Source organism: Megalopta genalis, chromosome 9, assembly GCF_051020955.1.
Source record: "Megalopta genalis isolate 19385.01 chromosome 9, iyMegGena1_principal, whole genome shotgun sequence".
NCBI classification, from domain to species: Eukaryota; Metazoa; Arthropoda; class Insecta; order Hymenoptera; family Halictidae; genus Megalopta; species Megalopta genalis.
Genome location: NC_135021.1, coordinates 11,032,941 through 11,060,534, shown reverse-complemented (window position 1 = coordinate 11,060,534; position 27,594 = coordinate 11,032,941). Strand labels below are relative to the sequence as shown.

General features: G+C 37.9%; 1 protein-coding gene across 4 annotated transcripts in view; it reads left to right on the top strand.

Moving 5' to 3' along the window:
• mam (neurogenic protein mastermind) overlaps positions 1–27,594 on the top strand; it is a 522,803-nt gene that overhangs the window by 235,419 nt on the left and 259,790 nt on the right. For 2 of the 4 annotated variants that reach the window (XM_076524422.1, XM_076524421.1), the window contains exon 2: positions 17,723–17,761. The exons of the other annotated variants lie outside the window; for them this stretch is intronic. In XM_076524422.1, the coding sequence (XP_076380537.1) occupies positions 17,723–17,761 (39 nt within the window). The remainder of the gene's footprint in view (positions 1–17,722; positions 17,762–27,594) is intronic. 4 annotated transcript variants of the gene reach the window in all.

Genomic DNA, 27,594 nt, shown 5'->3' with positions numbered 1-27,594 from the left:
TTGCCGATTTGTTCAATGAAATAAAAAATTTTTTTTACTTGGAACGAAGTTTAATCTGTAATGTATTTTCCATTTTGTTCGATGACCTATTGCCATCTCTCTGACAACTTGAAAATTCCACGCTCGTAGAAAGTCTGACCCTTTTCGGCCAAAAACTGAGTTAAGTGAGATTTTACAGCGTCATCATCATTAAAAGTTTTATCACGAGGGGAGTTGTGTCCAGGAATCGAAATAAGTGGTAATCCGATGGCGCGAGATCAGGGCTATGTGGTGGGTGTAACATCAATTCCCAACCAATATCCATCAATTTTTGCCGAGTGGACAAATACGTGTCCTGGTGGAAAATGACACCTTTACGATCGACCAACTCTGGTCGCTTTTCCTTGACCGCTGCATTCAATTTGTCCAGTTGCTAACATTCGCGGATAATAAAAAATAACATAATAATAATAATAATAATAATAATAATTTTATAATATAACATTTACGGATATCATAAAAATGGGAGTGAGAGACATCTATAACTGAAATCGGCAATTACTTAGTTGCCAAGCCAATATAATCGAGTAAAGTAAACAACCAGTTGATGCAAAATATCTGACCTCGGACGAGGAAGAGTCGAGGGACCGTAAAGGATACGCGACTTCTGAAGATACCCTTCTAAGCATAGGGAACCCGAGTACAGGTCCCCGTTCCGAAAACGGAGCTTCCAGACGCGTTCACGGAGCGTCCAGCCAGCCGAGCTCCCGTCTAACTTTCCGCAAGAGCATCCTGCAGGAGCGATTCTCCCACGGAACATTCACCCCGGTGCGGTGCGGCGCGGCGCGGCATGATCGAGCGAGCCGATCATCAAACTTGATTCGATCGCGGCTGGTCTCCACGGTCTCGGAACCTCGTCCAGCGTATCTAATTTCTCGGTTGTCCAGTGCAAGCCATCTGGTGCCCGGACTCATCCTCGACGCTGGTGATCATCGGTCTGGTCTCCTACGAAATCAACCAAAAAGTAGCCTCCAGACTGAAGCCTGAGGAAGAAGAAGAAGAAGAAGCAGAAGAAGATGATGAGGACCAACCTAAAAGAAAAGAGAAAAAAAAAGAAAATAGAATAAATTCAGCGTTGAAGAGAGCGAATCGATTCGCGGGTCAAGTACCCAGGCCCCCCCTCGGTGTCTTCGTTTTCTGTCGCGCGGTTCCAGGTTTCGGGGAGAGGGTGGGGGGGGGCAGTAACTGTATCTCCAATTAAAGCCGGGGCTGCCAGTCCGTTCAAGTCAATTTGTTTGAGTGGCGCGGCGTTGGTCCAAGGGGGTTAGAAGTAGTGTCGGATTCATGCCGTATCAACAAGCTCGGTTGCCAACCGCCCACGGCCAAAAGCCTTGCTTGCCGGCATGCTTGCTCGCCTGCTTGCTCGCCTGCTTGCTTGCCTGCTTGCTTGCTCTCTCGTTCGTTGTGTGTGCCGATCTCGGGCGGCCCTAGGTTGCCGGTTCCTACGCCACTGGGATCGATATCCCGGGAGGCCAAACAGTAAACAGCCGGTTGGTCAGGATAGTGACGGTGGTGGGGCTGCATAACATGGAAGGCACCTACTGCCTTCCCACCCGCCTACTCTCTCTCCCTCTTTCTCTCTCTCTCTCTCTCTCTCTCTCTCTCTCTCTCTTTCTGTCCCGCTTTCTCTCTCTCTCTCGCGCGCGCGCTTCGTCTCTCTGCTTATACACCTAGCTACCACCGTCGCCTCTACTCACCACCGACGCGACGCAGAGAACGAAAGAACGATGCCAGAGATCCGCGGCGCGCGGAACAACCGCCGGCGCTAACCCTCTGCGGAGAGGAGGCGCGACGCTTTTCGGATTAACCCTCGGCGCCGCCGGCACGCTGACGGGCAATCGGCGTCGACGCCGAGAACCGGCGACCACCGCTGCCACCAACCGGCATTTCGACGAGCCGTCGATGCTTCGATGTTTCGCCGTCCGCTGCGGATTTTTTCGGACGCCGAGACCCGCTCCACGCGAGACTGTGCTTGGATCGCGACGCGAGAATCGTCCGAATGTCGGCATAAAAGTACGCGTAGAAGTATATCCGAAATGGCGGACTCCTTAGATTTTTATCAATTTTGTCTGCTACAAATTTCGGGACACTTAAGGTTGTATGCTCAATTTTTTCAATTTTGTCTATTATAAATTTCAAGATACTTAGAGCTGTATCAATCCTTTTTCAATTCTCTGTATTATAAATTTCAGGACACTTGGGGCTATATCAGTCTTTTTCTCCAATTTTTTCTATTATAAATTGTATGGCACTTGAGGCTATATTCTCAATTTTCTTCGATTTTGTGTATTTGAAATTTCAATTTCTTTTTATTTCATGGATTATAAATTTCGGGACACTTGGGGCTATATCAGTTTTTTTCTCCAATTTTTTCTATTATAAATTGTATGGCACTTGAGGCTATATTCTCAAGTTTCTTCGATTTTGTGTATTTGAAATTTCAATTTCTTTTTATTTCATGTATTATAAATTTCGGGACACTTGGGGCTATATCAATTTTTTCAATTTTGTGTATTATAAATTTTAGGATACTCAGGGCTATATCCTCAATTTTTACGATTCTGTCTATTACAAATATCAAGACACTTGGAACTATATCAATTTTTTTCAATTTCGTGTATTATAAATTTCAGGACACTTGGGATTATAATCTCAGGTTGCTTCAAGTTTGTCTATTTCAAATTTCAAGACACTTGGGGCTGTATCAATTTTTTTCAATTTTGTGTATTATAAATTTCAGAGCACTTGAGGTTATATCCTCAATTTTCTTCAAGAGTTTGTCTATTACAAATTTCAAAACATTTAGGGTTATATCCTTAATTTTTTCAATTTTGTCTATTATAAATTTCCAGACACTTGGGGCTATATTCTCAATTAACTTCAATTTTGTCCATTACAAATTTTAAGAAACTTGGTACTGTATACATTTTTTTCAATTTTATGTATCATAAATTTCATGGTACTCATGGTTATATCCTCAATCTTTATCAATCTTTTCTATTATGAATTTCGGAACACCTGAGGTCACCTCAATATTTCCAATCTTTCCTAATATGAAATAAGTAACCAAAATTCCCGGAGTTAGAATTTTTGCTCCGGCGCAGAGTCCGACGTGTCCAGCCTTGCGATTTTTGGACACAGTGATGCGTTGCGGGCAACAGGGTTCTATAAATCAGTCATTGCTATTAACCGAATTGGGAAAACTCATCCCTCGAGAAGCACGCTCTAGGCAACCTGGCTATAGATTTACTTCGAGAGAAACAGCGAGAGAGAGAGAGAGAGAGAGAGAGAGAGAGAGGGAGAGAATGAAAGAGAGAAACAGAAAAAAAAATGGGAGAGAGATGCAGAGTGAAAAAGAGGCAGAGAGGAAAAGAGATAGAAAAAAAGAGTGCGAGAGACAGAGAGAGGGGGGGAGAGAATGAAAGAGAGAGAGAGAGAGTAAAAGAGCGAGAGAGAGAGAGAGAGAGAGAGAAACAGAAAAAATATGTGAGAGAGATGTAGAATGAAAAAGAGGCAGTGAGGAAAAGAGATAGAAAAAGAGAGAGCGAGAGAGAGAGAGAGAGAGAGATTGAAAGAGCGAGAGAGAGAGAGAGTGAGAGAGCGAGAGAGAGAGAGAAACAGAAAAAAATGGGAGAGAGATGCAGAGTGAAAAAGAGGCAGAGAGGAAAAGAGATAGAAAAAGAAAGAGAGCGAGAGACAGAGAGAGAGTGAAAGAGCGAGAGAGAGAGAGAGAGTGAAAGAACGAGAGAGAGAGAGAGAGAGAGAGTGAGAAGAGAGGGTGGTATAGAGAGAGCCCGGAAGCGAGTCGGCGGTGTCGAAGGAAAAAAGCGGAAAGCTGCTCACCGAGATGTATTCCCTTTCTTCTCCCACCATTGGTCGCGTGGCCATCGGTGACGTAGCAGGCAGTGGAGAGAGTGGGAGGGCGAGCTTTGTGAAAGAGTCTGGCCTGTCTCTGCCGCCACTGGTGGGGATTTCGTCGTCGAGTGGTAACTGCTAAAGGTTGCCCGGGGGTTGGTTGATCTTCGCGCGAGAACGTGATCGCCAGAAAGAGACACGCCGACACGGCTTTCGAGCATCGTCGATGCTACCGTACTCTGGCTTCTCGTCGCCGTGGCTACTTTCCTTTGATAGTCGTCGACATCGTCCACGGTGTTCCAGCAACAAAATTTTTCAAATATCTCCGAGACGCGCATCTTTCTCGAAGTCTATCCCTTACGTACGAATCGACGCGGTTGAAACGAAATCTGAAATGCTTCTCCAGCTCTGTGAACGCTCTCGTAAAAAATAATTGTTTCGTAACTCTGTGCAATATTTTTTTCTTCTCACACTGTAACACAAAATCTTTTATTCATTAATTCCATTAACGCTAGATTTACGGAACCCGTCGAAATGGCTGGTCGCTAATGTTTTTAATTTACGATTATTCATATCGTCAAGATACATTTATGAGTTATTTATTCAATTTAGTTACTTACGGCAAATGTTACAATAACACTTGTTAACACGTTCCGTGCCACGTGTACCATCGATGGTACACGCTTGCATGTTTACTTAGTGAACTGAACAAATTGTTTACAAGAAATTTAGAACCGAAGAATCAATTTCCACCGCAAGAATGGGCGTTGATAAGTTTTTGTTATGTTGTTATGTGTACGAGAATTAATAATTGCACGTAATACATCAAGTTTTAGTAAAATATCAAAGTGTGAAGATTCGAGTAAAAAAAGCTCGGCACGGAACGTGTTAAAAATCAGAATAAATGTCTTATTGTTACTTTTATAAACTGATATAAAACAGCTGGTTTTTGTAAATCTAGTGTTAAAATCTCACGGCAGCGCAATGATTTTGATTTCAATTCGACTTTGTATAGCAAAATCGTAATTTTTGAAAAATCTACTCCTTTGCAGAATTGCTCAGAGTTGCTGGTATTAAGATACAGTGGCCCACAAAAGTGTTCGAACACCTTGTAAAACCTAATAACTTTTTTTAAACTGAACTAAAGGGCTTGAATTGTTTTTAAATGATAGAGGGACTAGCCTACTGGACGGTGGCTAGAACGCTTTTTTTAAATTTTGCCAATACTTGGAATGAGAAGAAAGAATTAAAAACCCTCGTTTTTTAACTTTTTTATCCGAGCTTCTAACGAAAATTTAAAAAATGCCTCTCGTAGATCTCGGTAACTTGCATGCGTGCTGAAAGTTTCTTCGAAATCGGTTAACCTAGACTCGAACCACAGGCGTTGAAGGATTTTAAAAACTGCAGATTTCTTACAATTTTTGGTGAAAATCGTGATAAAACTTGCGATTTTTGCGATCTTTAATGTTTTGTAATTCATAACAACGTGAACCGATTTCGATAAAATTTTCAACATGCATACAAGTTACAAAGATCTACGAAAGACATTTTTTAAATTTTCGTTAGATGCTCGGATAAAAAAGTTAAAAGAACAATCATCAATGACATCTTTTTGTCATTCCAAGTAATGGCAAAATTAAAAAAAAAAGCATTTCAGCCAGCGTCTAATAGACTAGCTTCTCTATCGTCTAAAAAAAAATTCAAGTCATTTTAGTTCAGTTTTGAGAGGTGTACGAATACTTTTTTGGGCCACTTTATGTCAGAAAAATCTTCCGAGTACTAAGGGTTGAAATATCAGAAAAATTATTTCGTTTTACCGAGGAATCGGGACTCGTCCACGCAACGTTGTTAAAATAACAATTTCAAGTTCGCGTTCGAGTTCAAGTTCGCGTTCGAGTTCGAGTCGGGTTCCAGCAGTTGCGGCATCGAGCAAAAGATCGTGATCGCAGCGACGTTTCCCGACGTTTCGCGACGTTTCGCGACGTTCACCGATGCCGTTCGCAGGGGTTCAGACGGCTCTCTGATCTCGTTTCGCCGTCTGTCGCGGTCGTTCATCCTGCGGCGGCGGAGGACCCGTTTCTTAAAACCGTGCGGGGGTGTTCGCCGCGCCAATAGAAAAACGAGCGAGCTCCGAGCGACGACGCACGCAATCGACTTTGCGTTTTCCTACGCCCCTTGAACGTTCAAGGGTTCGAGCTGCTCGGCTTACCTTCCACGCGCTCTCGCTCTCTTCCTTTCTCTTTCTATCACCTACGCTCTCTTTCTATCGGTTTCTCTACCTTTCTATCTCTCTTTCTCTCTCCTTTTTTCTATCGGTTTCTTTCTCTATCGGATTCTCTCTCCCTTTCTCTCTCGTTCTCTCTCTCTCTTTCTCTCTCTCGTTCTCTCTCTTTTTCTATCGGATTCTCTCTCCCTTTCTCTCTCGTTCTCTCTCTCTTTTTCTATCGGATTCTCTCTCCCTCTTTATCTCTCGTTCTCTCTCTTTTTCTATCGGATTCTCTCTCCCTTTCTCTCTCGTTCTCTCTCTTTTTTTCTATCGGATTCTCTCTCCCTCTTTATCTCTCGTTCTCTCTCTTTTTCTAACGGATTCTCTCTCCCTCTTTCTCTCGTTCTCTATCGGTTTCTCTGTCTCTCTCTTTCTTTATCGGTTTCAACCACACACACTTTCTCTCACCATTTCTCTTTCCATTTCCTCTCTCTCTCTCTCTCTCTCTCTCTCTCTATCGGTTCCTCTATCTCTGCGGCGGCTCGCATCCACCTTCGAGCATCACCCAGCACCCGTTCGCCCTCACCGCGTTTTATTTTGACTTCCTTCCTTTCTCTCCTCCATCGAATCCCGACCCCTTCTTTCGCCGAACGATTTTCTGGAACAGCTTTACGCCTGCAAGAATTTAACCGGTGACGTATTCATCCGCGCGTGCCAAGGCTCGTGCTTCTTTCATTCCGTGGGCGAGGCGATCCTAATTAGACCGCACCTTTTTATGGGATCCCTTGTGTCGGACCGCCGAGCGCAGCTTCCTGGCATTTCGTTCAGTTTACTTCGGAAATATTAGTATCTTGTGTACAGGTCGATTGTAATCTTTGTTTCAGCTATTAATTTTCGAAACATTAAGTGAAATGACTTGTTAGCTATTAATGTGCAAAAGATAATTTACTCGTTAACTTATTAGGTTTAATGGTAATAAAGACCTTTTTGATCAGAATTCGATATTCTTTCATATTCCGCTATAAAAGCTATTTATTTCTTATTATTTAGAAAATTATTTAAACGAATTTATTAAATCTATCTTTTATTTATAAAAGCTATTATTTTTAACTCGATTACAACGCTAGATCTACCGAACTCTATAAACGCGACTAATTATATTGTTTTATAACAATGCCAAGACTGGATTTATTTAAACTATTATTTTTTATTTATATTATAATATATTATAACACATTAATAATTTATATTATAATATATATCTTCAATAAGGATGTGTATATACATATAATATATTATAATATATTAATGATTTATATTATAATATATACTTTCAATAAGGAAGTATATCTAAAAATTTCTCCTGGAAATATTGTTATAATATCAGGAATCCTAAAAGAAAAAAATCAGAAACCAGTCATTTTGACTCGTTTGGTAGTTCTAGTATTAAAAAAAGACACTTGATCTTCGAATCTTCGAAACGCTTTCACCTATAAAAAAGAATAAAATGCGCTACATAGTCCGCGCAACTTTTGTATGCAAAGTTTGTTCGTCCATATTTTGAAAGTTACAAGGATTGCTCGAGTTGCATGGACCACCCTGTATATTCGTAATTAACGCTAGAACTACCGAGCCCTGAACGTGACTAATTATTTTATAACAGCGACAAGATTGAATTCATTTGAACTTCATATGATTTTTATTATAATATATGTATGCTTCAATGAAGAAGTTTGTATAAAAATTTCTAACGAATACGCGTTCTCGTGGTATCAGGAATTGCAGAAGAAAGAGATCAGCAACAAGTCATTTCGACTGTCATTTGACAATTTCAAAGCATGGAAAGCTGCAGAATCGTCTGCCGATCCTTCGTCTCCGGGAGACCAATCGTCGACGAGGAACCAAGAAGACGGCGGAGAAACGTTCCTCTCCGGCGAAAAATCAGCTCGTCTGATTGCAAGCCTAACAGGACCGCCTTATCTCTACACTTCCCGTTCGGATTTTCCGTTCGCGGAGATCGACACATCGCGCGACATCACCCGCAGCGAATATTTTCCGCGCGAGCTTTTCGCCGGCGCTTTTCACCGACGCTTCTCGTCGGCGCTTCTCGCTGCTCGACTATCCGCCCTCGCACGCCATCGGCGTCGATCGCCCGTTTCCCCCAAAAACCTATTCGTTTCCTCCGGTCGATCATCAGTTTCCCGATTTACATCTCGATCTCCGATTTCCCTGGTGATCCGTCGCAACGAGCGCGCCGCGTCCGCGCGGTGAAAAATGCGCCGGCGAGAGGGTTTATTCGTCGATCGAGAATACTCGAATTAATCCCGCTACGACCATAACCGCGACCCTGCAACGCTGTCGCGACCCGTTCGACGCTTCTCGATCTTCGATCCGTCCTCTATGATCTCGCTCGGATCGATCGAACCGGTGTTGGTAAATAAACGGCTTTTTTTCCAGACCGACGTTTATCGTCCGCGCGCATGTTTCTTGCAGTTTCCATTCTTGGTGGTCGGTAGATCGCGGATTTTAGGCAGTTTTAGCAAACGCAAGTAGTCGGAATATAAAACTGTGAAAACGAAGAGAAGAATTTAGCAATATCGTGATACAATTTCCGATTTATCAGAATTATTGAGAGGAACAATTTATTTTTATTCGATTTTTGTTTCTTACAATCGTCTTTGAACGTTCTTGTTTTGCATAAAGATTCGCAGTCTAGTGATCAGTTTTAATGAATAAATTGGATCTTTCTGCGAAATAAAAGTTTCCGCATTGAGTTCCAAGGTAAACGTACACTTGTTTCTCTTATCAACAATTGTAACGAGTCGAGCATGATCCAAGAGTATCTTTAAATTCTTCAAATAATTTTATTATTTGTTTTATTTTTATTACTTACTTTGTTTTTATTATTAATTCTATTTGTATTATTTACTCCACTCTTATTATTTTCTCTATTTTTATTATTCACTATATTTTTATTATTTACTCTATTTCTCAATTTGCTCTATTTTTATTATTAATTCTCCACTCTTATTATTTTCTCTATTTTTATTATTCACTATATTTTTATTATTAATTCTATTTGTATTATTTACTCTATTTTTATTATTTTCTCCATTTTTCTATTTACTCTATTTTTATTATTAATTCTATTTGTATTATTTACTCTACTTTTATAATTTTCTCTATTTTTATTATTAATTCTATTTGTATTATTTACTCTACTTTTATAATTTTCTCTATTTTTATTATTAATTCTATTTGTATTATTTACTCTATTTTTATAATTTTCTCTATTTTTATTATTAATTCTATTTGTATTATTTACTCTATTTTTATTATTTTCTCCATTTTTCTATTTACTCTATTTTTATTATTAATTCTATTTGTATTATTTACTCTATTTTTATCATTTTCTCTATTTCTATTATTAATTCTATTTGTATTATTTACTCTACTTTTATCATTTTCTCTATTTCTATTATTAATTCCATTTGTATTATTTACTCCACTTTTATTATTTTTTCTATATTTATTATTCACTATATTTTTATTACTAATTCTATTTGTATTATTTACTCCACTTTTATTATTTTCTCTATATTTATTATTCACTATATTTTTATTATTAATTCTCGTTTTATCATTTAATCCATTTTTATTATTAATTTTATTTGTATTATTTACTCTATTTTTATCAGTTTCTCTATTTTTATTATTCACTGTACTTTTACTATTAATTCTATTTTTATTATTTACTTTCTTTTTATTGTCGTCGTCTTCAAGATACATATACACTTATTACTTCCATTAATATTTTCTTATTATTTCTCTTATGTCTCTCCTATTATTCTACCTAAGTTTCTCACAAACGCATAAAACCGTTCTATTAATAAATATCAAAAATCCCAAAGAAGCCTCTGTGAATTTCTGAAAAATAATCGGAAATCTGAGAGATTCTATTCGGACTTGGTTGTTCGACGAATCCCCGAGAAAAGTTGAACGAAAACATGGCGAAGACGCTCGGCACCCGAGGAGCACAATAAAAAGCAATCGATTGTCTGAAAGGGAGCCGGTTGGTTAATGAAGTTGCCAGGTCGAAAGCGAGCGTTGCGTGTCAAGAGGTCAGAGGAACGGCGACTACTGGCACCGTCTCCGTTCTCCTTTCTTTTTCATTTATCGGATTCGAATTACCGGCCTCTGTAACAGAATCGCAATCAACGGAATCGATTCGGGGACGAGACGCGGGGGTGCGTTGTCCGGGCTGCAGCGGGACCGGTCTCGGGGAAACGCGACTTTAATAGCGAGAATCGCGGAGTATGAATCAGGCTTAAAGGAGAGATCCCGAGTATCGGACGCGAGCCGCGGCCGGTCGCGTTTCGTTCCGTTCCACGCTTTGATCAGTCCGCCACGAGGTTATTGCATTCGTAGCACAGAGCGGTTTTCGTCGTTTATGGCCAGCCCCGAGCGTGAATCGCTCGTAATTAACCCGTTTCTCGTTGGCCAGCGACGATTCGATTCTGATGTCACCCTTTCGCAAATACCGACCCGGAGAAACCGATCGGCGAGCTCTCTCGTTTCACCGATCCGACCCGATAAGCCTTCGACGAGTTCGTTTTATCGGCCGGGTCCTGTCACTTACGTTTCGAGCAGAGTTCGAAAAAAATCTGATCCGATTCATGATTAACCCGTTAGTTATTATAACCGATTTAGAACAGTTTATAATGACCTACGAGTTCTAATCGTTAATCATTAACACGTTCCGTGCCACGTGTACCATCGATGGTACACGCTTGCATGTTTACTTAGTGAACTGAACAAATTGTTTACAAGAAATTTAGAACCGAAGAATCAATTTCCACCGCAAGAATGGGCGTTGATAAGTTTTTGTTACGTTGTTATGTGTACGAGAATTAATAATTGCACGTAATACATCAAGTTTTAGTCAAATATCAAAGTGTGAAGATTCGAGTAAAAAAAGCTCGGCACGGAACGTGTTAAACAGATTACTTTTTGACGAATTCTTATAAATTAGTTGTAATAATAATAATAATGATTATAATAACAATCGTTATAACAATAAATGTAACAATAATAATTATAATAACAATTAGCTAGAATAAAAAATTTGTGACCAACTATTTTTTAATCAATTCTCATAAATTAGTTATAACAACTAACGAATTGTAATCGTAGATCAGATTATCATTTGCTGAATTATTTTTTGACCAATTGTCATAAATTAGTTGTAATAACTAATTTAGTTTTAATCCTTAATTAGATCATTTTTTGTCCAATTACTTTTTGACCAATTCTTATAAATTAGGTATGAATAATTAACGAATTCTTATTTTTTGCTCAACTCTGGTTTCAAGTTTTATAAATCTTCTTTCGACACGCGTTCCACATCGTCACAGAGTTTTCTACTCTTTTTCTTCGAAACGCATCCTGATTCAGGATGCCCTGAATTTTCGAGCTTGGATCGAAGGTCCTTTTGTTTTAAGTATACAGTGTCAGATTGAAGGAAAGAAGGAGGTTCCTTTGTTTGAGTTCAATTGTAAAGTTAAGAAGAACGTTTTGGATGTGAGAGTATCCTTTAGACAGTTTTCGACTTGGATATTGTACTGAAGCAAAAGGGCACGTTTTTGGAATTGAGAAATAAGAATTGAAGTAAAGAACGCGACCTTTGAATTGAAAAATAAGAATTGAAATAAAAAAAAAACACATCTTTAGAATTGAAATAAAAGAACACGATTTTAGAATCGAAAACTAAGAATGAAAATAAAAGAACACGTCTTTTAAATTGGAAAATAAGAATTGAAATAAAAAAACACATCTTTAGAATTGAAATGAAAGAACACGATTTTAGAATCGAAAACTAAGAATTAAAATAAAAGAACACGTCTTTTAAATTGGAAAATAAGAATTGAAGTAAAAGAACGCGACTTTTGAATTGAAAAATAAGAATTGAAATAAAAAATAACATGTCTTTGGGATTGAAAAATACGAATTGAAATAGAAAAAACACGTGTTTGCAATCGAAAAATAAGAATTGATGTAAAAGAACAGATCTTCGAAATTGAAAAACGTGAACTCAAACAAAAGAACACGTTTTTCAAATTGAAGAATAAGAATTGAAATAAAAGAACAGGTCTTTGAAATTGAAAAATAAGAATTGAAATAAAAGAACGCGTCTTCAGAATTGAAAAATAAGAATTGAAATAAAAGAACGCGTCTTCAGAATTGAAAAATAAGAATTGAAATAAAAGAACGCGTCTTCAGAATTGAAAAATAAGAATTGAATTAAAAGAACAGGTCTTTGGAATTGAAAAATAAGAATTGAAATAAAAGAACGCGTCTTCAGAATTGAAAAATAAGAATTGAAATGAAAGAACGCGTCTTCAGAATTGAAAAATAAGAATTAAAATAAAAGAACGCATCTTCAGAATTGAAAAATAAGAATTGAATTAAAAGAACAGGTCTTTGGAATTGAAAAATAAGAATTGAAATAAAAGAACGCGTCTTCAGAATTGAAAAATAAGAATTGAATTAAAAGAACAGGTCTTTGGAATTGAAAAATAAGAATTGAAATAAAAGAACGCGTCTTCAGAATTGAAAAATAAGAATTGAATTAAAAGAACAGGTCTTTGGAATTGAAAAATAAGAATTGAAATAAAATAACGCGTCTTCAGAATTGAAAAATAAGAATTGAAATGAAAGAACGCGTCTTCAGAATTGAAAAATAAGAATTAAAATAAAAGTACGCATCTTCAGAATTGAAAAATAAGAATTGAATTAAAAGAACAGGTCTTTGGAATTGAAAAATAAGAATTGAAATAAAAGAACGCGTCTTCAGAATTGAAAAATAAGAATTGAAATAAAAGAACACATCCTTCCAATCGAAAAAAATGCAAATAATAAATGCAAATAAATAATTAATTGAATTTAACTAAAAAAATTGGATACGTCTTATACGATAACTATAAAGTCAATTATGCTTGAAAATAAACAAAATGCACGGTAATTGGCTATCCCACAGTAACCGGCTGCACTGTCCTATGTCAAAACTTGCCGGTGATGATTCGTTCGATAAAGCACCGCCGATAGAGAGAATCGAGCAGATCGACAGCAAGAGGTCGAGATAGGCGCGCGGCGGCGTGCTTTTACAGCGGCGTAAGTATGTAGAACAAATTTCTAATTTGCCTCTTCCCGTTGCATCGTCCATTCCACGTATAAACCATGCAGAAAACTGCGTTGCTAACTAGACCGTGCCGCGGTGCCGAGGCTGGTGCACCGAGCTCGGGTTTTCGTCTTCCCGCTCCACTAAGTCGCCTCGGCGAGCCCGAACTCGCCTGCTCATCGGTCATAGCAATCACGATCGAGGGTCTTACGGTGCTAAGAAACTTCCGCGACAAATTATAGCGATAACAGCTACAGCGGCAAATCTTTGGACGAGGTGAAAACTTCCTCGTTAATCTCGGCGGACGAGAATGCAATGAAGTCCGATGACAGAAATTTCGATCGGCGACCGGCAAACCCCCTCCAGGTAATCCAGTCGAAGGATTTCTTTGGGGATTTTTCTATGAACGCAGTACATTCTGGAGCTGATATAAAAAATATCTGACGAAATCGAAGTAGTTTTGCTAGCCTTTTGCTCCAAAATGACGCGACAGTCGCTTTTCGTTAAGAGCAAGAAAATATTGTAAGCGAGTAATGGAACTATGCTGTTAAAAAAATGTATAGTATAGTAAAATGTTGGATCAAAATTGGCGAACTTTATTAAAATGATCGAAAACTTTGTTCGGCTGCAAATGGCATCCCTGAAAAAAATTGTTACAAAGTCCGCGTATTTCGTCAAACTTGGCAATTTTCAATATAACAAACATGACCTCACATTTAAATGGTTGCAGTGGTGAGGTTGCATCGAACTTAAAATCGAAGGAGGCCATCTTAAAGCAGAGGCTTCAAGCTTTAATTACAAATAAAAGTCATCATCCTACGATGATTTTTCGCGGAGTTATGGGTCAGTCGAAGTCGGTCAATATTTATCCAAAATTTCTCTGTGCTATAATTTTCTTCAGCAGTGCACGTTTATCTGTAAAAGTTTCGAAGTTCCTAGTACCGTACAAAATGATTAACAGAGATCGTAATCTGTCTCCCAAGGAATGGTCGAAGTCGCCTATCGATAAATGAGCCAGTAGAAGCAGAAATGATGTGGGGCCGAAAGAGTTAATTCGTGGATAATGAAGCAGGAATTAAAAGTTTTGTGAAAACGCAGTAACATTAAACATTGTTACAACTCTTTTACGCAAGCTACTTTCAAGCTTCAGCTTTAAATAATACAAGGAAACTCAAGAAAATATAGCTGGTCGTTATACAACAGCATTTGCGTGAGTGAATTTCTAAAGAGCAGCGTTCAAAAACATGGTCGAAACTTTTACATCCATTTTGATATGCCCCATCTATTTTTCATTGTATATATTCCAACTTGTTTCGATATTTTTTCTATCTCTCTTTTTTTCTGTTTCTGTTTCTTTTCTTTCTGTTCGTACACGTACGATTGCTATATAAAATTTCTTTATTTGTTATTACTAAACTGCGGCATTTATAACGAACTATAACTAATAAAAATTGACAAATATATAAATATAAACAAATACAAAAATAAACAGTAAACATAAACAAATATACAACAATAAAAATAAACACATATAACTAGTAAAAACATTTATAACAAAAATTAATGAGCACACTGAAGACGTTAGTCGAATGCAAGACTCTTGTCACACTATTTTTAATGTGTTCAAAATATTAAAAGAAGAAACACATACATCGTTTTTTAACTCTTATTTTGTACAATTCACGTAGGCAACTTTTACTTTCCATAAAGTTCCGCGGTCTAGTTATTACTTCTTCTGTAACAAAGGGTTTTTCTACCTGTATACATGAATAAATTATTATTATTATTACAATTGGGTGGGTGTTTCATAACAGGTACTTTCATTTTATAAAGAATCGAAGTATAAAGGGTTAATCGATGGCGCCAGAAACGACTGTTTAGGCCAGTATAGAAAACCGTGTCACCGTGAGATTGACTTCGGCGAAGAGATCGGAAAGCTGCGCGAAGGTTGGAGGATGCCGATGGTTTCGCGTTGGTATGCTAAGGGTTAATATCCGTGGAAGCGCGAGGAGGCGGCTCCTCGGGACGCCTAACTGAGGCATCTTCCTCCGCGAGTTTTTATTACGCTTGTTCCATATTTTCTGCTCGCCCTCTTTCGAGCCTCTCTCCATCCCCGGCGTCCCTTCTCCCACGTTCCGTGGTCTCCTTCGACTCCTCTCTCTCTCTCTCTCTCTCTCTCTCTCTCTCTCTCTCTCGCTTTCTCTCTTTGTAGACCGAGAGAGAAAGAAAGAGGAAGAGAGAGGGAGAGACAGAGAGAGTCCAGTGTCTCGCTCGCACCCCCCTCCGCCGCGCTTCATCTCCGTTCATCCCCCATTCCGTCGCGTCGCTTGCCTCTCTCATCTATCGTCACTCCATCCGTCCCCCTTTATCTTCACCCTCGTCTCTGCCGCGTCCCTCCGGTTGCCTGCCGGTGCTCCTCCTCCTCCTCCTCCTCCTCCTCCTCCTCTTTCACCTCCTCCACCTCGCCGGGCTCCACACCTCCGCTTAATAATACACACCAGCCAGCCACCCGCTACTACAACAGCACACCACCGGCACCGACAGTGTGGCATACCACTTTATTGATCTTCTTTCCCCGCTTTCACAGGTTTCAACCCGAATTTTCCACCACTTTATGCAAGCGTCGCCCTCCTGCCCGTTTACGCGGCAGCCACCCCGCGGATTCATCCCTTCGCCGTCAATAAATCGAACCGATCCTCGGCCGGTGCTCTATGCTCACGAATCAAGAGATTCACCGGTCACGAATCGATAGAGATGCTAGCTTGCCGGGCTAAAAATCCGGCGACCGATTACGTAGTCATTTCAATGGTATTTGCTATTAATACAGGGTTATCCTAAATAGACTAAAAACTAGGAAGTTCTTTCTTTTTTAACAAAGAATAAACTCTGTTTTGAATTTTATTGGGTTTTCTTTTTCTATTTAATTATCAAGCATCGTCTATGACAATTATGCGTGAAAGATGACATCTGTCGACTATGTTTACAGACATCAATTCGAATATTAAAATGTTCGATGACGTTTTATGGCGTTATTTGCTCGTTTAACGCTAGATTTACGGAACCCGTCAAAATGGCGGGTTCATTTTTTCATTTACTAATTTTTTGATTTATGATTATTCGTATCGTAAAGATACACTTATGAGTTATTTATTCAATTTATATGCTGTTACTTACGGCAAATATTACAATAAGATTTGTTAACACGTTGAACGTCATGTCATTCATATCTGGGTGACGGCTGCGTTTCCTTCGTCCAATTAAAGATTTTGGTGGTAATTTATAGTAATTTTATTTGTAACACAACTACGAGACGAGTATAGACAATATAGGGTGACGATAAAGTATGAAGTAAACAAAAACAAACATTAAAAATATACTTATACCGATAATAAAATAAGACGATAAAATATGAAATATGCTTATACTAACAAATTATACTTATATTTAAATTTGTTCTAAATTTATGTTCTAACAGTCAATCAGCGACATTTCTGCGTTGCAAATTATCGCTTTCTTTCGATTCTTGTGTAAACTGAATTTTGTAAGCATGCAAATGCAAATCTTTATGCAAAATTCGCCACAAACTGCTATAAGAAATGTTCAATTCTTGGGAACGACGTGGAATTGATGTTGATGATTCATTACTAACAATTTCACGAACGGCTGCAATGTGTTCATTCGAACGAGCTGTTTTTGGTCTGCCAGACTGTGATATATCATGAACAGATCCAGTTTTATCAAATTTTTTAACCAAATTTCGAATTGTTTGCTCGGACATTTTTTTATTGAACACTGATTTTTAAAATAAATTTGAATAACTTTAACACGCTCTTCAATCGTGTACGACTCCGTCGTTAAAATTGTCTATCATTGTAGGTTAGAAAAAAAAGAAAGTGACAATAAACAAACATGGTGTTTGACGGATATTCTCATTCGACATAGTAAAGGTACTTCTGGATAACCCTGTACATTACGGGCCGGGCTGTTTGGGCGAAAACTTTTGCGTGTAGAGATTCTTAAAAAGAGGGATTCTTATCTTCGAAACGGAAATTAAAGTTTTAACTATTAAGCTTTTTTATTATTACAAGTTTTGACTATTTTCAATTCTCCAGTCAAGAAAATTACTGTTTTTAGTCATCCGGCATTTCGCGTTCAGTCAAGAAAATTACTGCTTTTTCTCATCCGGACGGTAATACGTTTATACAGATAAGAGAATGTCATCTGCTGTTGTTATTTTGCTATTTTTTGAAATTTTAACCCCTTGCACTGTAACAACATGTCAGACTCGCGTCGAAGATTTTATACAGAATCTATCGAGTGCAAATATTATCCTGAATAGAAACAAAATTTGATTCTTCTGCTATCCAAATCTAGGATTCGAAGTAAATGGAGACATACTCAACGATATTCAACGATAATTAACCAAGATTTTCTGTTTGTTTCAGGTAAGTGTCCAACGGCCAACGAGTCTACCGAAATACCAGGCAAGTCGATTTTTTTATTCACTAAAATCGCGCTCGTTTAACTCCTTAAGTGATCCGCGATATTCGAGAATCTTTTTCCGTTATTAAATTGTTCGCTAAATTGTCCTATGATTAGAAACGTATAAATAATGCAATTGAAAAGTGAAGAAATAAATATAATAGAATGGATTACAAAATATTAAAAACGATTCGATTTTTGACAAATGTTATTCAGCAACGTTACAAATGCTTGCATTACTCGCGCTACTCACTTAAAGAGTTAAACGTGTCGTTCTGTCAGTCGATCAGAATAGCCTCTGTCAATTCTTGAGATGCTGGAAGGATCAGCGTGAAAGACTCAAACTGTTCGTTTCGATCTAGAAAAATTGCTCCGTTTTAAACCTGATTTGAGCATTATACCGATTGCTTCGAATAAATATTCATCTAAGATAATTATCTTAGATTATCTAATGAATTCCTTTTAGTCGAATATTCTATTCGAATAATTCATTATTCTTTAGTCATAATTCTTCATTTAGAATAATTCGAAAAATTCTTTATTCGAATCATTGCTTATCCGAATAATTCGAAAAATTCTTTATTCGAATCATTGCTTATCCGAATAATTCGAAAATTTTTTATTCAATTCGAACAAGTAATATGTAAGAAATAAATCGATAAACTATGAAAAAACACTTTATATTCTATCAGTTTCATTCAATTCAATTATTTCTTTTAATAAAAATCTTGATAAAATTTCTCTTAATTTAAAATTCGAATGCATTTCTATTCGAATCAATTCTTATACGAATAAATTCTTATTCGAATGAATTGTTATTCGAATAAATCTTTATTCTAGATAAATCTTTATTCGTTCGAATACTTATTTGATAGCCTCAGAGAAAATTGAATTCGATCAAATTTGTATCCCATTGAATCTTTATTCGATAGCATCGGATACAATTTTATTCGTCAGTCTTTATCTTTTATCCGTCATCCGAATAAAATGTTGCTTAACACTGTTTTAAACTGCGTACACAGACTATTCTGATCAACTGTGTATGTCTATAGCAAGCGTACGTAATCAATAGTTAATAGAAAACCGTTAAGTCTATAAATGAAACAAAATCGATTCAATTATAATTAGAGACAGGACTTTTCTTAGCAACCAGATTCGCATGTATTTGGATCAAACATAACACGAAAACGTAAAGTTCATTTTTTTCCGTTTTCTTATGCAACGATCTGCTTATTAAAGATTTCGTAGTTATAGAAGAAAATTTCGACAATCGATTTTGACCGATGATGCCCAAGAAAATAGGTGATTCGTTCCACCGCGCGGCGCCGACACGATCTGTCCGCGATCCACAGAATTCTGCTCGACATCCGTCACCGGTCAAGATCCTCTCACGAGCGTGTTCCTCCGTCGCGCGGAATTAAAACGAATCGATGATCGAATAAAAGCGACCCGGGTTTGTTCAGCGCGAACGTTCATCGTGCGAACCGCTTCGCAACAATATACGCGTCGCAATAATGCGCGGCAATTTTTCAATGAAGCGAGAACGCTTGTTGCCGGGAACAATGCTCGATGCAATTAAAGTGCAACCGGGGGGTCGCAGAATTCTCGATCCAGTCGGATCACCGACGAAAAGCTCGGGAAATTGTTCTTCGGCCGTGCCTTGGCTTGCGATTGTAACCGGACCGCGGTTGCTGTTTGCTCGCCGCACGGTGTGTCGTTTATATGACCCTCCGGAACAAAAATCGTAACTTCTAAGCTAATCAATTCTCGACCAAAATGCCTGAAGAATTTGTCAAAGAAAATACAAAGACGCGTCGATTTGCACGAAAAGATTATATGATTTCATAATAAAGATTCTTGCCACCTTTATCTTTCATTGAACAAAATCTTTTACGCAGATTTTTATTAACACAATTTATTGTTAACTCAATATCGAGTAACTTTCGTCCGAAAGATGTTTTTCATTAATTCCGCGTTAGCGCCTGAAAATTCGTAGCGATCGTTTCGTACGTACGGGTTCGAAACCGATTATGGCTACGTATTTCGTTGAATAACTCGGGAGATCGCAACTTTTCGCAGAAGAAGTTTTCATAATATCAAAATGTACTATCCGACGAATATGTCGGAACAAGAATCCCAGGATATTTCGAGCAGTTTTTTCTCAAACCTTATCCAAAGCGTAGGAAAATAAATCGAACTTGATTACTTCATTTCGGCTGAATTATTACATTGCATATAAGTATTATAAAATTTCTATAGATTAATTACAATCATACGACGCCTGGCCATCGTTTTCTATAGAAATTACTTCGTACAGTGGCCTTTTGTTCCTAAGACGATGTAAACAAGCTGCGTTGTGGCTAACGTACCGTTTGATTTCCCTAATATCCGCTCGGAGAACTCGCTCGAAATGAATCTCTCGCTGAACATTTTGAACAATCCGTTGCCAAATACGATTATTTAGACATTTCAACACATCGTACACATGGTTGACGGCCACATTGTGCACCGGTGCCAATTATGAACGCGAATCTCCGAGTCGCGAGCAGCCGGCGAGTCGTTTCTCGAAGACGAACCGGACGAAGGCGCGGCTCTCGATAACGATAAGCCGACGCGGATAGGCGGCGATCAATTACCAATCCTCGTGGTCCGGATATCTGGAGTCGGTGCACGAAGGAAAACGTCGTCGTGACGAAAGGAAAAGAGAGATTCGTGGCCTGGTTTCTCGGGATCAGGGACGCCGCCGTCCTCGAGAGTAAACACTGTTGCTCGACTACAACCTTCTTCCTTATACTCCCCGGAGCGAGAGTTTCCTTTCATCTCGGTCCTACCGCGTCTTCTTCCCTCCTCGTCATAGGTTTCTACTCATCGTCGCTTTCAAAAGAGTCCTCTCTTCGAAAGCTGCCGAACGGACGGTGCTCGCTTCGCTGCTGCGATCTTTGCTTTGTTAGTCGCTGCTGCCCGCAGTCGCAGAGAACGCCGAAAAGCCAGAGTCTCGGGCATTATTCGGATCGTTTCGAATCCACATATATTTAGTTAAGATAATTATCGGAATTAATTCCTTTTACTCGAATATTTTACTCGAATTATTCGTCATAAATTATTGTATTTATTCGAATAATTCTTTATTTGAATAATTCTTTATTCGAATGATTCTTCATTCGAACTATACATTATTCAAACTATTCGAATAATTCTTTGTTTGAAGAACTCTTGAATTCGAATGATTCGTTATTTGAATAATTCTTTGTTCGAATAATTTTTGAATTCGAATGACTATTCGATGACATTATTCGAATAATTCTTGGATTCGAATAATTCTTTGTTCGAATAAGTCTTTATTTGAATGATTCTTTATTTCAATAATTTTGTATTCGAATGATTATTCGAATAATTTTAGAATTCGAATGATTCATTATTTGAATAATTCTTTATTCGAATAAGTCTTTATTTGAATGATTCTCTTTATTCCAATAATTTTTTATTCGAATGATTATTCGAATAATTTTAGAATTCGAATGATTCATTATTTGAATAATTCTTTATTCGAATAAGTCTTTATTTGAATGATTCTCTTTATTCCAATAATTTTTTATTCGAATGATTATTCGAATAATTTTAGAATTCGAATGATTCATTATTTGAATAATTCTTTATTCGAATGATTCATTATTTGAATAATTCTTTATTCGAGTGATTCATTATTTGAATAATTCTTTATTCGAATGTTTCATTATTCGAATAATTCTTTATTCGAATGATTATTTGAATAATTCTTGAATTCGTATGATTCTTTATTCGAATAGTTTTGTATGAACAGTCGGCAGATTGAATAAAAAAATGATCGAGCCTTTGAACCTTAATCGAATAATCGAACCTGTAGCCGAGTCTGCAGTCGATCTCCGATCAGAAAAAGTAAAGACGCCGGTTCCAAGGAGGGGGGAGGGGGGATATCGATTCCAGCCGCGTCTCATTCACGGTCAAGACTCGTCGCCCATTTCCACGGAATCTCGCCTACTAGGAACGGTTCTGCTTAGCGAGGGCGACACGGCCGTGATTCGGTTACGTGGATGCGCGATACACGTATCCCGACCGATTGCTTACGGCTTACGGAGCCGTGGGTTTCTATAAACACAGCTCCGTCGTAGCCGTAGTCGCCGTCGTCGGTTCACCCACACTTCTCTATCGCTAATGAAAACAAGTAGGTAGTGGATGTCATTCCACGGCGCGGCAGTGATTCTCATTAATATTCGCGCGAGCCGTGTAATTAACCGGGGGACGGGGCACGCCTAATCGGCGGACGAATCCGTCGTTAAATTGCCATCGACGCGCGGGTACCTGCCAATTAACGGGAAACTCGTCGGCTACTAAGGACGGGGCCGGCCGGAGTATTATTAACCAGTAATACAGAGTTACGAAATAAATGTCGCGTCGCGTCGCGTCCCGCTTCGCGGCGACGACCACGACCAATCCTATGCGTCGGACGTAAAATCCGTTCTTCGCACGCGATCTTGCGCGCTTTCGCCTTCGGAATCCTAATTTTTTTCACCTCTTATCTGTCGGCTGATAAGGCGCGACGTTGCCATCGTTACCTTCGAAGACCGTTTATTTGGTTGATTTTTGGGGCACAGTCGTTCCGATCGTTCTCCCGATTGTTCCGAGCTCACTGGTCCGGTTTCGATCATTTCAAAATTCAAGGTCACCAATTGAGAATTTCTCCAGAAATCCTGAATTTATTCGTGCGAATATGCTCTTGTAAAGTTACGTGGAAAAAGTCGACAATTATTTTCGCATTATTATTCGAGTAATTTTACGAATTATTTGAATAAATAATTGTTCGCACAACTTTACAATCTATATTCGACTGTGTTATTTGAATAAATAATTGTTCGAATAATTTTAGAATCTGTATTCGTATAAAGAATTATTCGAATAATTTCACGATCTATATTCGAATGAAGAATTATTCGAATAAATAGATAGAATAATTTACGACGAGCAATGAACAATTGTTATTCGAATAATACATTCGTTTAAAAAGAATTCATTCGAATAATTATCTTAGACAAATGCATATTCGAAACAATTCGAATAGTTTCGAACTCTGGTTCAGATAAATGCGTCGTCAGGATACAGAGAACAGAGAGTTGTACATTATTCGAATAAAGTTGTACTCGAACAACATTCCGAATTTTTTCAATTAAAATTTTATTCGACCAACGATTCCAATAAAATTTTATCCGAACAAAGTTTCGAATAAATTCTTCGAGTAAAATGTTATTCGAATAACAATTTGAATAAGCTCTTCGAACAAAAATTCATTCAAAAATCGATTTGAATACGAATTTCGAATACAAATTAATTCGAATAACGAATGCGAATAAATTCTTCGAATTAAAAATATTATCCGAATGATCTACCGAATAAAATGTTATTCGAGTAACGTTTCGAATAAATTCTAGGAATAAAATTTGATTCGTTATTGCAATTAAACGTGCCGAACTCTGACAGAGAATCACAAATGTGCCGAAAGTGGAATTTTCTCGCAGTTTGGACATTTTTTTGTGTAATTTTAATTTCGAAAGTTCGGAGGATTAGGGTCTTTTTTTAAGGCGTCGCAGATTGATGGATTCTTTCGAGCGGGTCAGAAGGTTAGAACAGCGCTCGATGTGCTGCTCGCGCGTGGCTTTCTTGAGCGTCGCGCGAGCTGGCTGACTTCTCCGGTCTTGCGAATGGAATTCGCTGACGACAGGTTTCGCTGGAATCGCGCGATTACGCGCACGCCCCGAGATAAATCGGGGGACACCGCGAGCCTGTTGCCGCGGAATACCGAGCGGGGAACAAGCCGCGACGCGCGAGTAATTGAAATTTGTCATCCTTGAGGGGTCTTTTGCGCGGACTCTATGGAACGGTTCGCTCGTTAGCGCGGATACCTGGCCGCCGGTCGATGCCAGCGGCCAGGAAAAATTGTTTCTCGTCATTTCGGATCTACCACAATCCTCGATGCATCCGTTCGAACACTTCGACCGAGCTTCTGATCCATAAAGAAATTCTTTGAAAAAAAACACACACAATTTTCTCTCCAGCGATAGAGTGTACCGGTTTGATTTTTCCATAATTTTATTTATTTGTTTCTTTAGCATCAAATGTCCCTTCGAATTTTTCTATAAGAATTAAATATAATAACAAATAGTAATTGGACTAGGTCGTTCGGAAAGTTCGTTTCGGATCTTTTATATGAATTCGTCGGAACGAACTTTATGAAACGTGAAACGAACTTTATGAATAACTTAGTTAATTATTTTCACATAAACTATATAATTGGTTGTTGGGAAAGTCGCGTTTCACGTTTCATAGAGCTCTTTTCATTGAATTCATGTGGAAGATTTGTAACGGACACTCCGAATGACATAATAATAATAGAAATAATGATAAAATAAAGATAATAATAAGAAAGATAATAAAAACAATCTGGTTGCAGTTTACATAATATACATAATATACACAATATACACTTGCTAAACATCCTAACTTCCGATAATGAATAGTGATTATAAATATAATAGTGATAATATAATAGTGATATTTAAATTTATTAAAATCATCGACGATAGTGAGATAGCGAGTATCCTATTCGTACCATCAGTATACAGAAATTGAAACACGTAACGACGAGGCACAAAATTTCGGTGGATTTTCGTGAAAAATCACGGATTGTTAACATCGTCAATAATATAACCTATTGTTTCTTTGTCAAAAAATGTTTCTTCTTCTGACTTGTACCCTTTTCTCTAATGAATAAAGAATTGATTTCTTTCGACTCGATCCAAAATTCAATTTTTCTGTTACGAATATGTACAATAAATGAACGCAATAAACGTTGTACAATAAGCGAACAAAATAAACGTTGCTCTTGCTTCTTCGCAACATACCCCCCCCCCCCTTCAGTTATGATGAAGCGAAATATTCTCATAACTGTTATAAGATGTATCGGTTTCGGTTTCGATTTCGTTTTCGGTTCTTCAGAACCGTTGTTACAGTGAATTCTCCTTAATCGAAGCTCAGCTTGGAAATAAAAATCGACAATTTGAAAAGAGGAGGTACGATTATTTCAGCTTTGCGGTTCGTTTTTATAGTTGTTGACAATTGGTAACTATAAAAAGGAGCCGGAAGAATCGAATAATCGTATCTCCTATTCCCAAACTGTTTATTTCTATATAGAAGTTGAGCATTAATTAGGTAAAATTTACTGTATATCGGTTCTATAACTGTTATTTTTCGGTCCTGAGTTTCGGTTATGGATTTCGGTTCTAATTCTATTTTACGTAACAAATAGATTGTATTTCCTTCGAGGATTCAAAGTATGGATTCTGAAGTACAGTAAATTCTCCCTAATTCGCGCTCAGATTGTGCCCAGAAATAGACAATTTGGGAAGAGGAGATACGATTATTCTTGTTACTTATTATAGCTGTCGATAATCGGTAACTATAAAAACGAGCCACAAGGCTCGAATAATCGCATTTCCTCTTTCCGAATTGTCTATTTTTTTGCCCAATTTGAGCGTCAATTAGGGAGAATTTACTGTACTTTGTATTATAGACAAGCTGCGACTACGGTCAATGTACTTTTTTTGTCTATCACACAGAAAAATGATGTACAATCTTTTTACACCACATTGAATTTTACCAATACATGTCATTATGTATAAAAAAAATCCAGAACCAAAATGAATCGAACAATGACAGTTATGAAACCGATATAATATCGATCCTCAAAAACCGAAACCGATATACAGTTGCCCACAAAAGTGTTCGTACACTAGAACGGAATTTGTTCAATTCAATTTTATTAGTATTTGCATAATGTTTTTTTTTAGAATGTGTTTACACAGAATTAAAGATCATTTCTTTAATCTTCAAAATTGTATAGGAGTAAATGAACACGAATCTTGCTTTCTTTAAGTAAATAGAGCATATTTATTACATGGTACAAATATCTGGTCACAAAAGTCTTCGCACAGTTAGGAATAAGATGCGTAAATGTTCTATCATTCAAACAAATAACAAACTGAAACATCTCAATACTGAATATTAACCGTAGAATGCCTTAGCAGTCTGTTGGTAACGAGTACAATATGTTGAATTATAAAATTAGTTTGCAAGTATGAATCGCAATCAAAAACGAATAGAAATGACTATTGAAGAGTGGGAAAATTATTATTAACCCTTTGCACTCGAATGGCGACTCTGAGGCGCCACTAAAAATTGGTATACTATTTTTCAAAATCATTCTGAGAGCATCAGACTCGTTTATATATTTAAAAAACTATTAAAATTGCATTGTACTTGCTGCAATAGGCTCAATTTCATATGCATAAATCGCAATAAATTATATAAAATAGAAATACTGTAGATCAGAAATCATGTTTTGGATTTCGAGTTCAAACAGCTTCGACTGCAAAGGGTTAATTTATTTAAAAAAACAGAGATCATTAAGGAAAATTGGAAGCATGTTTGGGAAATTATAGTCCACAATATAATACATTGTAAGAAAATATGAAGAAGAAGGATGTACAGTTAATAAGCCGCGTACGGAAGACCCAAGAAGTTAAAAACTAGAGAAGGCAATTTTATTTCAAGAAAAATAAGAACGGAACCTACTACAAGTGCAACAAGTGTTGCGAAAGAGTTACGAGAATTCGATGGAATTGATGTGCATGCTGAAACGATACGTCGAACATTGCATCGAAATAATTTTCGCGCACGTACCGCAAGACGAAAGCCATTCGTGAGTGAAACTAATCGTAAGAAACGATTGCAATTTGCAAAAAATTATGTCGGTAAACCCGCGTCGTTTTGGAAAAAGACTATATATTTTGTGACGAAAGTAAATATAACATTTTTAACAATGGTGGAAAGGAAAAAGTGTGGGGAAGATCAAGAACTGCCTTCAGTAAGAATTTGCGAGCGAGTGCAAAAAAGTGGCGGTCGGTCGGTAATGGTATGGGGTTGCATGACTGCAAAGAGGACGGGCAATTTGCACATAATTGACGGTATTATGGATAAATTTGTTTATCTACACATACTTAAAGATAACTGAAAAGTTAGTGCCGAGAAATTTGGAATTTTGAATGTGTGTGTGTGTGTGTGTGTGTGTGTGTGTGTGTGTGTGTGTGTGTGTGTGTGTGTGTGTGTGTGTGTGTGTGTGTGTGTGTGTGTGTGTGTGTGTGATTACAACTCCTACCAAGATTATGATCCTAAACAGAAATCGTATTTAATGCAACAATGGCTTATCTATTAGGTCATTAAGTATGAAATGTCCGATTACCTAAATCATCAAGTTTGATATCCGATGTTTCCGATATTTCACTTCGACCGTCCTTTGTATTTTTTTGCAGTGAGAAGGGACACGCCATCTGGCTTTCAGACGCACTCTTTTGTTTTTTTAATAATCTATCGTATTGTCGTCCGAGGGTAAAATATTGTAAGTAATGAAAAAGTCAAAAATTCGCGTTATTTTCGAATATGAGTTCCGTCGTGAAACTAGTGCAGCGCAGACAAGTCGAAATGTTAACGAGATGTTCGGCAAGGATGTGGTTAATGAACGTACAGTACGTCCATTGTTTGAAAAATTCCGATCTGGAGATTTTGGAGAGCAAGGCCCGAGGTACAATAAACCAAACTTTCAGTCTCAAAATCGGACATTTCATACTTAATGACCTAATATAATATTCCCCATGTGATAGCAACACCTCCTCAGTCTCCGAATCTCGGTCCAATCGAACATCTGCGGGAAGAATTGGGCCGAAAAATTAGAAGTACAACCGATTTCGAA